Source organism: Herpailurus yagouaroundi, unplaced genomic scaffold (genome assembly GCF_014898765.1).
Source record: "Herpailurus yagouaroundi ecotype Mexico unplaced genomic scaffold, PumYag 100, whole genome shotgun sequence".
In the NCBI taxonomy this organism is placed as follows: Eukaryota; Metazoa; Chordata; class Mammalia; order Carnivora; family Felidae; genus Herpailurus; species Herpailurus yagouaroundi.
The window spans coordinates 90,438,980-90,452,558 of record NW_024412391.1 but is presented as its reverse complement, the minus strand read 5'-3'; the positions used below and the strand labels follow the sequence as shown (position 1 = coordinate 90,452,558).

The window sequence follows — 13,579 nt, the reverse complement described above, 5'->3', positions numbered from 1 at the left end:
TATATTCAAGAAGCTGAGTGAACCCCAAACAGCATAAACTCTAAGAAATCTTGATAAGACAAACTTCTGAAAACTAAAGATAAAAAAGCTTGAAATCATCCAGACAGAAACAACTGCTTGCCAATAAGGGAAAGATAATTGAGATCACAGATTTTTCCTTGGAAACCACAGAGGCCAGGAAAATGCATACAATTTTTCAAGCGCTCTAAGAACTGTCAACTCTGAATATATCTGGTGAAATTAGCCTTCAGGAATTGGGGGGGGAGGGGGCGGGAGACATCCTCAGACTCTGGCAAACTAAAATTGTTGATTGAATAGACCTATACTGAAAGAAGAAGGGCTAAAGGAAGTTTTTAAAACAGAAAAGAATGTTTTTTAAAAAAAGAGAAGTCTTGGAACATCAAGGAACAATGAAAAGAGTGAAGATATGGGTAAATGTAATAGACTCTCCTTCTCCTCTTGAGTTTTCTAAATTGATGGTAGAAACAAGATATATAACATTGTGTGATGTAAGACTTTCCTCAATCTGGGAAAATGTTGACCTCAACTGATTTTTGTGATGAAAACAGTTCTGGATCTTAATTGTGGTGGTGGTTACAGGAATCTACACCTGATAAAGTGGCACAGAACTGGACACATTGTACTACCATTGACTTCCGGGTTTTGATACTGTTTTGTAGTCACCGAAGACATACTGTACTATCTTTGCAATTCCCCGTGTCACCATCCAGGCCCCCAAACCTGGCCTTTACTGTCCAGCTGCTTGTACTAACCTTTCTCTTACATTTTACTGTAAGCTCTCCTTTTCAGCTTTCCCCTTCACTCAAATGAAATCTGAGAACCACCCACCCCCCACCTTCCCAACCCACCCCCACCTCCCCAGATGCAACTCCTTGGACTCTCTGGCCTGCCCAGACCATCCCATTTGAGCTAAACCTGACTCACTCCTGCACAGATGGACCATGGAGTGACCTCTGGAATGAGTACTATTACCTTTTTACCTCATTTTAATACTAAACTCTCCGTCTAAGAAGGAAACTCAGCCTCATTTACAAAGTATACAATGTATGGGCATGCGTGACCTTACGCTTGCCTCTAAATAGGATGACCAGGCTCCCCCAACTAAATATACAACCTAACCCTAAGCAAAAGGAACCCATTCACCCTCAGGGAGTAACAGCTTTGGAAGCCATTCCCTGGGAACTCTCCTTAGTTGCTGCAAATAAAAGTTTCTTTGTGTGAAAACTCAACCTTATAGTTTCTGACTCATCAAGGAGTGAACTCATGTTGTTTTGGTTCACTCACAAATCTTTACTTCAAAATAAAGTTTTTAAAGGGTATAGGACAAAGACACTGACTATGCTACTTTGAGAGGGGCAGGGATGAAGTGATAATCCCTCCTCCTGAATAATTTCCAGCTCTCAGAGATTAAACTGATCTCTTCCCAAATATCTTCCTTTATTTTCTGCTGGGTACATTTCTCTCACAATTTGTTAGAAGGCTGGTTATTTTAACAAGAGATAACTAAAGAGATACTACCAGTAGAAAAACCCATCACAGTTTATTGAAATTAAGATTACATTTTTTTTTTTTTTAAAGCTTATTTGAGAGAGACAGAGTATGTGAGAGACAGCAGGGGAGGGGGCAGAGAGAGAAGCAGACAAAATACCTAGCAGGCTCCTTCTGGTCAGCACAGAGCCTGGTCAGCATAGAGCCTGACGTGGGGTTGAACTCATGAACCATGAGATCATGACCTGAGCTGAATGAAATCAAGAGTCAAATGACCTTGAGCGAGAGGTGCTGAATCGACTGAGCCACCCAGGTGCTCTATAACAACATTTTACATTAAGAATGTACTCTGGGTGTGGGCGCCTGGGTGACTTAGTTGGTTAAGCACATCTTACTCAAGTGAGGCTCACTCTTGATTTCATTCAGCTCAGGTCATGATCTCATGGTTCGTGAGTTCCAGACCCATGTTGTCAGGCTCTGCGCTGACCAGGAGAAGCCTATTTGGGATTCTCTCTACCCCGCTCTCTCTGCCCCCCTCTCTCTCAAAATAAATAAAGTTAAAGAAGAAAAAAGTTACTACTGTTAACGTATTTAGGAAAACTAGTTTAGTTTTAGTAAGTAAAACCCGTATTTTAATAAAATGCATAAGAAGGAATGCAACCAAAGTTGTAAGATTATTCTGCCACGTGAAAGAAACTGGCTTCTGAAGGACTGTATCAATATTGGCTTTAAATAGGAAATATCCCATATTTCAAATACATTTAGGTTACAACAGCCTGGGAGTTGGCAAACTTTTTCTTAAAGGGCCTGATAGTAACTATTTTAGGCCCTAAGATCTCTGTTGAAACTGCTCAACCCTACAGCTTTAGTATGAAAGCAGCCACAGCCAAACATAAATGAATGGTCAAGCTGTGTTCCAATAAAACCTCATTTAACAAACAGGCAACAAGGGCCATAGAATGCTAACCTCTGCACTAGCCTGAGCTCAGGTTACTCATTCTCCAGTTATTAAAAAAAAAATCCATACATAACCAAGTTACACACAACTAATTTTTAAAAATTGAGTTATGGACCCGAGCTAAAATGTAGCCAAAGGTAAAATGAATAAACATAGGTAAATGTAAATGAGAGAAAGGAAGGAAATGAAGCCAGAGTACAATCCATAGGTAAAAGCCCTTCCCTAGCAGTCAGGAGGTAGACTCATTGTTATTTAAATAAGTTCTAACATAGGTCTAAGCACAAGGAGTTAAAAAATGACCACTGGAAGATAAAGTATCAAAAACACAAAAAAGGTAAAAGCAGAGTCCAAAACCATAGCATCAAGCAACAAAATATACAGAGCTAAAGGATGTGCAAGATCTCTATGTTAAAAAATACAAAACAATGCTGAGAAAAATTAAAATGAAATATAGTAACCTGTTCTGAGTGTTCTACAAGACCAGTAAACATTTCTAATAAATTTTAACTTGATAAACAAGCGATATCTTGCAATACAAGTAGCACGTGACACCAAAAGTCACATGATCACAACCGAGCCAATGGTTCTTGAAATTCTCTTGATATATAAGTGCTTTGGATTACAAGCATGTTTCCAGAATGAATAATGCTCAAAAACCATGGTTTTACTGTAAACGGAAACATATACTGTGCTTATGGAGTGGAAGATTCTGTTAAAATATCAAATTGATCAACAGATTTAATCAATGTCAGTCAAAATCCTATGAGGCTTTTTTTTTGGTGGTGGGGGGAGGGGGGAGTAATTTTGGTAGAAATTGCCAAGCCAACTCTAAAATTTATTTGGAACTGCAAAGGACCTGGAATCAACAGCAGTTTTGAAAAAGAAGGAATTGGAAGTCCTATTTTGACATCAAGACAAAGTTCTGACAAAAGTATAAGCAAATAGATTAATGGAAAGGAAGAGCATCCAGAAGTAGATCCACAGAAATGACCTTAGATAAGGACAGTGCAACAATTCAATGGGGAAGGAAAATCTCTGACAAATGGTGCTGGAATGATTGAATATTCAAAGATACTTGACACCTACCTAAAAGCCTCTGTCCCCACACACAAGTGTAGTTCAAAGTGAATCACAGACCTAACGTAATAGCCCTATTAAAGTTTAAAAAAAAAAAAAAAAGTATCTTCATGACTTTGGGGTAAGGACTTCTTAGAGAGGATACAGAAAGTATTAGCCATAAAGCAAAAAGTGATAACTGGACTTCATCGAAATGAAAACCACCGTCTTCTGAAAAGGCATTGTTGAGAAAATGGATAAGCCAGAGTGGGAAAAAAATATTTAATACATAAATCTGACAAATGACTTGTATCCAGAATATATAAAGGACTATCACAACTGTTAAATTAAAAAGGTGAAAAAAGGACAAAAGAATGGTTCAATAAGCACATGAAGTAGTGTTCCTCATTAGTCACCAGAGAAATGCAAATTTAGCCAGTGGGCGATACCACTGCCCACCCACAAAGATGGCTAAAATGAAGATGATGGCCAACACTAGATCCTGGCAAGAAGGTGAAGCAGCCAGGACTCAGGTATTGCTGACAGGAATGGAAAATGGGGCAATCACCTGGGGAGGCCATTCTTCAGCTTCTTAAAAACTTCAGTCACCATCTATCCTATGACCTAGCATCCTATGCCTATTTAACTGGGGATAAATGACAATGTGTCCACAAAAATTCTTGGACAAGAATATAGAAAGCATCTTTATTCAGAATAACCAAAACCTGAAACAGCTGAGGGATCCATGAACAGAGGTGTGGACACATAAACTGTGGTATATTCAGAGTATGACACTGCAATAGAAAAAACAAATTACTATGGCACCTGGGTGACTCAGTCGGTTGAGTGTCTGACTCTAGATTTCAGCTCAGGTCATGATTTCATGGTTCATGAGTTTGAGCCCCACATTGGGCTCTGCACTGACAGCGCGGAGCCTGCTTGGGATTCTCCCTCTGCTCATCTCCTGCTCATGCTCTCCCTTTCTCAAAATAAACACACACACACACACACACACACACACACAAAGAGGAACAAACTACTGATGTAAGCCCCAACATGGAGGCATCTCAAAAACATCACGCTGAGGGAAAGCCAGGCACCAAAGAGCAAAGAGCACATTCCATATGATTCAATCCATGTGAATCTGAGGATAAGTCAAACTATAACAATAGAGTAAGAGCGGGGTTATAGGGTACACATGGCAAGCCTGATGCAGTCTAGTGTAGATTTAGATCTACACATTTCCTTATTTGCAAATTATATCCCCACTTCCCACGATAAAACAATAGTTGAGAGTAGGCCCCTAAAGATTAAGAGTTTTCATCTAGTTTTTTAAATTATTCAACAACCTGAAGGTACTAGGTGGTAAATGACTTTGAATGATTTTGACTATTTTTAGTTTCATCAGTGCAATTCAAATTCCTACAAGTGTGAGCTTAAAATATATTTAAGATTAGTTTGTTAGTACCCTGAATATTGACCGTTCCCCCTATGTAAAACAATCTATGTTGATGCCATGGATCGATCTTGCTTTAGGCCTCCCTGAACTGAGCTGTATACAACCCCATTGCGTTACTCGGACTGTTATTCACCTCTTGCCCAACATTCTCTAAGTAACCTTTATGACTTTTTCTCTAGTAAATTTTCTTCCAAACTGAGGTCAGTTGTAAAAGTTTAAGAGTTTGTGGTGTCTCTTAATTAGCATCCAACCACTGGACAGTGGCATTTTGCTCTTACTTCTCATGTGAAAACCACAAAACAACATTAAAACACAATTTCCCAATTGACTAAAACCACATATACATTTTGCATATTTCACAAACTTCTCATCAAGCTAAATTATTAGTGAATTTTATTATAATTAAAACTGGACTTATAAATTCTATGACTAAATTCAATAATACTGTTTAGTTCTTTGTAAACTTGTTAAAAGAAAAAATTACCAGTATTAGGTAAGTATAAAGCTAGTTGGTTAGTCATTAATGGAAAGATTTTTATTTGGCCCAATTTTGTGAAGACTCTTCATGCTCTATTTATATCAGATAAAACAAAAAATTCAGTATACTTTTACAAGTATAAATGCTTCTAAAAAAAAGGCACTGTACAACTCTGAATTCAAGGTACAAAAGCAAGTAGGGATATCAGCACACTGCAATCAGCTAAGTGGTCAGCTAAAGGAAAACAAATACAGCAACTGTAGTAAATGTATTTATTTTGAATGTAATATAAAATGGCTTGGAAAAAGTCTAAATGTTATCCGAATGATTCTGATTTTAAAACTGGACAAATCTATCAAATATAAAAATGTCATTCAATAGTGGGTATTCTCACCTCCCTCCTATTTTTGTCAGAGAGATATTTACAAAAATTTGTCTCGAATTGTGTCTTATTTCTTCCAAGACTTACCTGAGGCTTAACCGAAGTTTTCACCAAAAACCCTGCCACTATGGCAGAATTTCCTCTTCCTCCTTCTAGAACTTGTTTAGAAACTGTGTAAATAAAGCCAATTTAATGAGAAAATAGTGCAACCTGATGTATGGAACTGCCTCAGCAATCTCATCTGCTGGTGCCCCTGCACCTGCCCAGCAGGGCTGGGTGTGACTACAGACCATGGGGTAAATGTGTAACACTGAACTCCGCACACACCTGAAACGGGTGGTGAGGTGCTGCCACTGTCAGGATGTGACATCTGAGAACCCATGCTAGGAAGAGAGCATCATGTGACTTCCAAAGAGCAGCCTGCAAAGGGACTGGTCTGAATTGTACACAGTATAGGGCACAGTGCACAGCACAAGCCTGGCGTGTGCACAAAGTACACGCGGGAAAGACCAACTGCATTCACAAGCATCTAACACCCTGAGCCTAGCGAAAGATAAATAAGGACACTACTAAGACTTTGTGTGAAAAAGAGATTTAGTTGCTTCAAGTTACACAGTGTACACTTTTACATTTCCATTAAAAAAAATTTTTTTAGTGTTATTTTTGAGAGACATGGCACTAGTGGGGGAGGGGCAGAGAGAGAGGGAGGCACAGAATGTGAAGCAGGCTCTGAGCTGTCAGCACACAGCCCCATGCGGGGCTCGAACCCACAAGCTGTGAGATCATGACCTGAGCTGAAGTCGGACGCTCAGCCGACTGAACCACCCATGTGCCCCTACATTTCCATGTTTTTAAATAAGAATTTACTATTCACTGTGGGGCCTACTTACAATTGAAGTGTTCAATCCCAATCAAATTACATTCTACTGAGTATATTTTTATAAATCTTTAGGGAACAAGGCTTCCTCCCTAATGACAAAGTATCCAATGTCAAATTTTTTATGAACAAAATAAAAGTTTATAAATATTTTGGCATTTTAGAACTTTTCCTAATACAATCTGAGGTCTAATAAACTCAACAGAAATAGAGATTCGATGGCCAAGATGAATATGCTTCCAGTCTTACCCCTCTCTGGGGTATTTTGTTAACAAAAACAATACAACAGTGTCTTTGCATTGACCAAAGCAACCATCATGTTGATCATGTCAGATCACACTGACACTTGCAAGTGACCAAAATTAGGTGATAAGCATGTGAGGTGGTGGCAGGGGACAGCCTTATGAAAGGGGTAAATATGTAAGGTGTGAGGAGGGAAACAGCCGAGAAGCCAACGCTGGTTTAATATTACAGGATTACTTAACCTACCTTGACCTTAAAACCAGAATAATGGGAGGTGAAAAATCAACACCACTCTTATTAGTGACGTTGAAGAGAAAAAAAAATGAGCAAGGGTTTTTCACTGATAGGTTATAAGCATTAGGCAAAAACAAAGAAAAAAGAAGCCAAATCAAGTCGATACAAAGCAGTAATAAAATATAAAAATAGGACATTATTAAACTATCATGGATGTTATTCTAGGTCTCAAAATTTGAAAGATACCTAATTAAAATCTTACTCCTCCAAAAAAATCCAAAGTGAAAAAGTATCAATTTTAGTAAAGATATCAATACATATATGCATATATAGATACACAAGAATAATGCAAATAGATTTACAAAGATGTTAATTTGGCACTTTTACTTGGATTTTTAAAGAAAGTAAATACAGATTATCTTTGCATAACAAATTTTCATTCTGGAGAAATAGGATTTAGAAATAAAAGGTTCAAACATCTCCCTTCTTAAAAATAACATTGACACAGATAACTTTACCCGTTAAAACTCCTGGTTGGCAACTTTATAAATCTGTCTTGACATATCTAAATCCACAAGTTTGACACAGTAATTTTAGTTTTTTTTCTATCAGTGATACCTGGTTTGTCCACTTTCAGTACATGTACCATTTGGCCAGAAGTCCATAAATAATATTAATGTTTTCAATGTAGAAATCTTAAAGTTCTAAAGGTAAGTATTGCTCAGTAGATAAATTCTCCTGGAATTTCTTGTAGCAAAGGTTCCTCAAATTTAAATCGTTTGGAAATGGCCTTTTGCTCCATTTTCTCTTTTTCAGACTGTCTGCATTGTCCTAAAGTATATGAAGTAAATACAATTAACTCCTCTGTTACAACTGATTCCTCGGTTTCTGGTTTCTGAGTATCTGAATTAATTTCAGGCACAGAATCACCTTCTTGGAGTGCATTTGCTTCTTCTAATGTCCCTTTCACCTTGAAAGAAGGATCCTGAATACTGCTCTCTGTCAACCACGGATGTTTTAGACATTCTTCAGCTGTGGCTCGATGTCTATAAAAAGATACACATTTCACACTTAAGTAGTTTAAAACTTCAATTATAAACTGGAGCATAAGAGAGGTGCCTGGGTGGCTCAATTGGTACAGCATGAGACTCTTGATCTCAAGGTTGTGAGTTCAAGCCCCATATTCGGTGTAGAGATTACTTAAAAAAAAAAAAAAAAATCTTAAAAAAAAGTGAATGAATAAATAAATCTATAAATCAACCAATTTAATAAATCAGAACATAAGGTAGATTTATTGCATTATATTTTGGGAGTTATGAAGAGTTAACAAGAATCTTATTGTTAACAAGAACTTCCAAGACTGGAAGTTTTGGTGTTTATGTGCAATGCCATTCCCACAATCATGAAAAATATTTTAAGTTAAATGTCTCTGAAAAGTCCTTTTGGAAGACCAAACACAGCAGAGGATATCTGTTATACTGAGAGGCAGCTTACATTTTCTAGAGACATTCTCATTTTTTTAAAAATGTTTATTCATTTTTTGAGAGAGACAGAAAGACAGAGCACTAGAAGGGGAGGGCCAGAGAGAGAGAGGGAGACACAGAATCCGAAGCAGGCTCCAGGCTCTGAGCTGTCAGCACAGAGCCTGACGCAGGGCTCAAACCCACAAACTGTGAGATTGTGACATGAGCCGAAGTCCGACGCTTAACCAACTGAGCCACCCAGGCGCTCCGAAACATTCTCAGTTTTGACACTTTTTCTTTCAATAGGTATAATAAGCTCAAGGTCTTATCTAGCTTAATGTCTACACTTTTGTGTTTCAGTTTAACCTGCTTTTGTTCAGAGCATATATCACTCAAAAATTGACAAAGATCAATATTAACTAATACTTACTCAGGTTTCTTAACTAAAAGCGTCTTAATGAAGTTAATAGCAGACTCAGACACAACATCAAATTCTTCCTCAGAATAGCTTAAGTTCATCTGAGAGATGTTTAGGAACGTTTCTTGTTTATCATCACCTAAGAAAGGCGATACTCCCGTAAGCATGACATATGTTAACACTCCAATGCTCCTAAATCAGAATGAAAATTTAAGAAAAATTAGTGACTTACTCATTTCTTGAAACTAATTTGATCAATTTTTTCATAAATAGGTCTTACCACATATCTGTTGCCATGCTGATAGGATCATAACTAAGAATTTCAGGAGCTAGTATCAGAAACAGAAGAAAACGTTTAGGTGTGTGAAAAAAATTCCTAATTTGCTTTTCGAGATAAAAGTTTTTTTTTAAAAACCCACCAGAAATTCTAAGACACTATTCAAGATTTGGGCTAAAATAAGTTAACATTATATATATTGTGTAAATTAATCTGAATTATTATAAAGTCTAACTAGATATAATTAACTTGTTTATTTTTCCCACCTGCACCCTCCATTGTTGGGTCTTAATATTTTTAAAATATCTGAATGCATAAATACTGTAATAGAAACTGACAACTGACACCTTTTTCTTCCCATACCCTCTATAATCATGCATTGTATCTAACAGATTACTACTTTCAAATCTTTCTCAATGCATCTGTGACTCTCCTTCCCTACCTCCCACCCTAGTCCAGGGTACTTTCCCCTCCTGACTTCCCCATTCATTCCACATGCCTGATCTATTTTCCATGCTGTAGCTTTAAAAGGTCTACCCACTGACCAAAAAGTCAGCCAACAAAGTTAAAAAAAAAAAAAAAAAAAAAAAAAGAGCCCTGGGCATTCTCAGATGACATGCATCACACACAAAGACAACAAAGTTGCCTCTGTGGAGTTTGTAAAAAACAAGTTTGCTTTGATAATATTTAATTAAACTGCTGTCACACACACAGCAATAGAAAGACATTCGCAAATGTTTAAAAACTTAGGAGAGGTTTATGAAAATCCTCCTTTAAAGAAAAACCTACTCATTGATACAATCCAGTCAACCAAAAGATGATTTTTTTTCAAAAATATGCAAATAGGAAGAAAAGATAGGCAATCAAGTACTGGATCCATTTAAAAACAGATCAAAGACTAAACAACTGTTGTAATTATGATTTAAAAAAGGGGGGGAATGAAGATGTTCCAATTCTAGGAAAAGACAAAACACTCAAGTCACATATTCATTACTGGTTGAGGACAACCTTCTCCCCTCGTCCCCTGAATATGAGGAATGACAGGTTGGGAGAAAATGTTAAGTAGGTTAAATTTCCTCAACTTCTACTTCTGAAACTGACTTGTGAAACAGAAGCTACAAGTATTATTTAAAAGTTTTACTTTATCAGTAAAACAATTTTTAATAGTTCAAATTTAAAAGTTTTAAAAGAAACTACTAGGAAATTTAAAATGAAATGCATAGCATCCAAATTACTGGAGGGGAAAAAGTAAAATAAGAGACCATAGAGCAAAAGATGGTGGGAAGACCATATGATTTCACTCATTTGTGGAATTTAAGAAACAAAACAGATGAACATAGGGGAAGGGAAGGAAAAATAAAATAAGATAAAAACAGAGGGAGGCAAACCATAAAAGAGACTCTTAACTACAGAGAACAAACTGAGGGTTGCTGGATGGGAGGTGGGCAGGGAGCCGGGGGCGGGGGATGAGCTAAAAGGCTGATAGGCATTAAGGAGGGCACTTGTGATGAGCACTGGGTGTTGTATACAAGTGATGAATCACTAAATTCTACTCCTGAAACTAAGATTATTAGTATGTTAACTAACTAGAATTTAAATAAAAACTTGAAACATTAAAAAAAAGATGGTGGGAAGAGGGGGTAGGAAATAAAAACAGCTTCCTTTTTTGTGATTATATGCTGAACACGGATATAAGAGCTTGGTATAGCAAATCCAATAAGGCAGTATTATTATGGCCCCATGTTATGGACAGAGGAATGTGAGGTACAGAGATTTCAGTACTGAGGTAACATACACAGCCAGTAGATAGCATACCATTCCCAGGCAGGTGATACTGTGTAGAAAACAAGGTGGGAGTCTTACACTCATCGCTAAAAGTCCATGAAAGAAAGAGGGAGGCCCCCTTGTTTTTCTCTATTATATACTTTTGAATCATTTAATTGGGATTAGTTGTTTGGGATTGCATTTGTATTACTTTTATAATAAAGATACTTCTATTTTTTGGAGGGAAAAAAAGCTCTCTTGGTAGAAAATTTAGAATTTACCAAAGAACAGAAAGCATAAAACAAAACAAAACTCATTCAGGGCAATAATTACTATAAGATTCTCAGCTCACAACCCTTCATTCTAGTCTATAATGCTCTAAACTGGCCGAAATATCTGGACTACCTCTTTCCCAGATGAAGCCCTATTAAGCCACATTCTTAAACCTTACTTTGTGGTCATGACACTTGCTGAAATTTAAGTATTCTAGCCACAAAGAATACATCAACATTTTCAAGGTTGTTTTTCTGCCTGTGATATCATTTATTACCTAACTAAAGATCTGTTTCAAATTGTAGAACTTATTTTTTTATGTTTATTTTTGAGAGAGAGGGAGAGAGAGACAGACAGAGAGTGTAAGCAGGGCAGAGAGAGAGAGGGGGACAGAGAATCTGTCAGCACAGAGCCTGCTGCAGGGCTCGATCTCACAAGTTCATGACCTGAGCCAAAGACACATGCTTAACTGACTGAGCCACCCAGGCGCCTCTCAAATCGCAGGACTTATGTTAAAGCTTTGAGTTATTTTTTTGTACTATCATTGCCAAACAGCTTGGTTTTCCTCAACCCTATTGTCCAGCCTTGTGTCCTTGGAATGAACTTTCTCCTGTAAACAAAGTCCCGCTATCCTCCGCTCCTTCAAGAATGACTTTCACTGTCTCTTCTGTGAAAGGAGGCCTAGGCCACCCCAAACCCCGTAAAATGCAGCCTGTCTGCCCACCTGACACTTCTATCAGGTAAATATGCTTCCCTTCAGGCATGGGCCCTGGGTGCTTGCTGTCATCGGACACAAAAACCATCCTCCTTAACCTGCCTGCCATCACCTCTGACAACTTCCACACTCGTGTTCATGACCCATGCAGCCACCAGTATATCCATGCTTCTTGACCTACAGGTCTAAAGAGCTGCCCTTCCACAGCTACATCCAAGGCCTTAAAATTACAAAGGGCTGTTTCATCTCTGAAATTTTAAATGTTGATATTAAAATCTCTGGTCACAACCTTTAGATTATTTCACTGCCTTGCTCTGCTTACAGATATCTTTTTTGTTGTTGTTGTTACTCATTCAAACCACTATTCTTTTGCATCCTATTTTTCTTCCAGTTTATCAAAAAGGTCATAGTTTATTTATTTTTGTACCAAATGTAAGAGCCACAGTTCATCACTTCAGCTGCTCTCTTACTAGTACCTTCACAGTTTAATCTCCTTTTTCTTTCTGGCAGAGGCTCTCAACCTTGTATCAATCCAACAAAATACCCTCTGTTTCACACATCTATGGAATTGCAGGGCTTGCAATTACTTTAACAATGTTTACTATGAACTTGAAATTCTTTAAAGGCTTGTTAAATACTTGTTAAATATCTTCCCACTTTCAGATAATATGATATCCTACACTTTGTGAAGAAAATCCTCTTCTATTCTTTTTAGAAGTAATACCTTCAAATTCTGTTAGCCTTTCGGGAAAGGGATCATCAGTTTGGTACCTTAAAGTTTACCATTTTTACATTTAATACAAAGGAAGGAATCTCTGATGGCAGAATTTTAACATAGCAGATGGCTGGCCCCACTATTAATCATGCCACATGTGAATTTGCTAATGAAGATGATGCCTGACCCCAAACACACAACACAACCCAGTCTTATGAATACTTACCCACATATTCAGGAGTACCCATAATTTCTCGGAGCTCTTCACTGTTCTTCATTATTCTTGAGAGACCAAAATCAACTATCTTAATGTCACCCAGTGGAGATTCACTTGTCAGCAGAATATTCTGAGGCTAAAAACATAACATCCCACTCTCCAAATTAATGAAACCATGACTGAATAGAAAGAGCAAGTAGTGCATAAAACATACACATTTCAACTGTGAAACTGAGATTGACAAATTTAACAACAAGCAGTCATTCATTAAGCAAATATTTTTACAATGTACTTACGATGTGTAAGGCAACAGGCCTTGTACAATCTCTTTCTTTATACTGGCTCCTGCTCAGACCATAAATGTGCATCTACCCCTATTTTAAAAACAAGACCAAGCTACTCATAAAGGAATCCCCTATGACTCTGCATTTCTTTCTAGCCAACATACTTATTGCTATTCCCTCACTTCTCAATGCAGTTGATTCTGGATTTTGCCCCCTCTCCTAGATCTGTCCTAAGATCATAAAATCTTTAATAATCA

General features: G+C 37.5%; 1 protein-coding gene across 3 annotated transcripts in view; it reads right to left on the bottom strand.

The window, feature by feature from the left end:
• Positions 1-7,012: 7,012 nt before the first annotated feature.
• The window catches only part of STK17A (serine/threonine kinase 17a), a 38,633-nt gene continuing 32,066 nt past the window's right edge, over positions 7,013-13,579 (bottom strand). The window contains exons 4-8 of one of the 3 annotated variants that reach the window (XM_040473041.1): positions 13,048-13,174; positions 9,358-9,406; positions 9,090-9,269; positions 8,127-8,266; positions 7,013-8,027 (exon numbers count right to left, since the gene is read on the bottom strand). In XM_040473041.1, coding sequence (XP_040328975.1) covers positions 7,918-8,027; positions 8,127-8,266; positions 9,090-9,269; positions 9,358-9,406; positions 13,048-13,174 — 606 coding nt within the window. In that variant the 3' untranslated portion in view covers positions 7,013-7,917. Of the gene's footprint in view, positions 8,267-9,089; positions 9,270-9,357; positions 9,407-13,047; positions 13,175-13,579 lie in introns of all 3 variants that reach the window. The other 2 variants (XM_040473039.1, XM_040473040.1) reach the window with 2 other exon arrangements.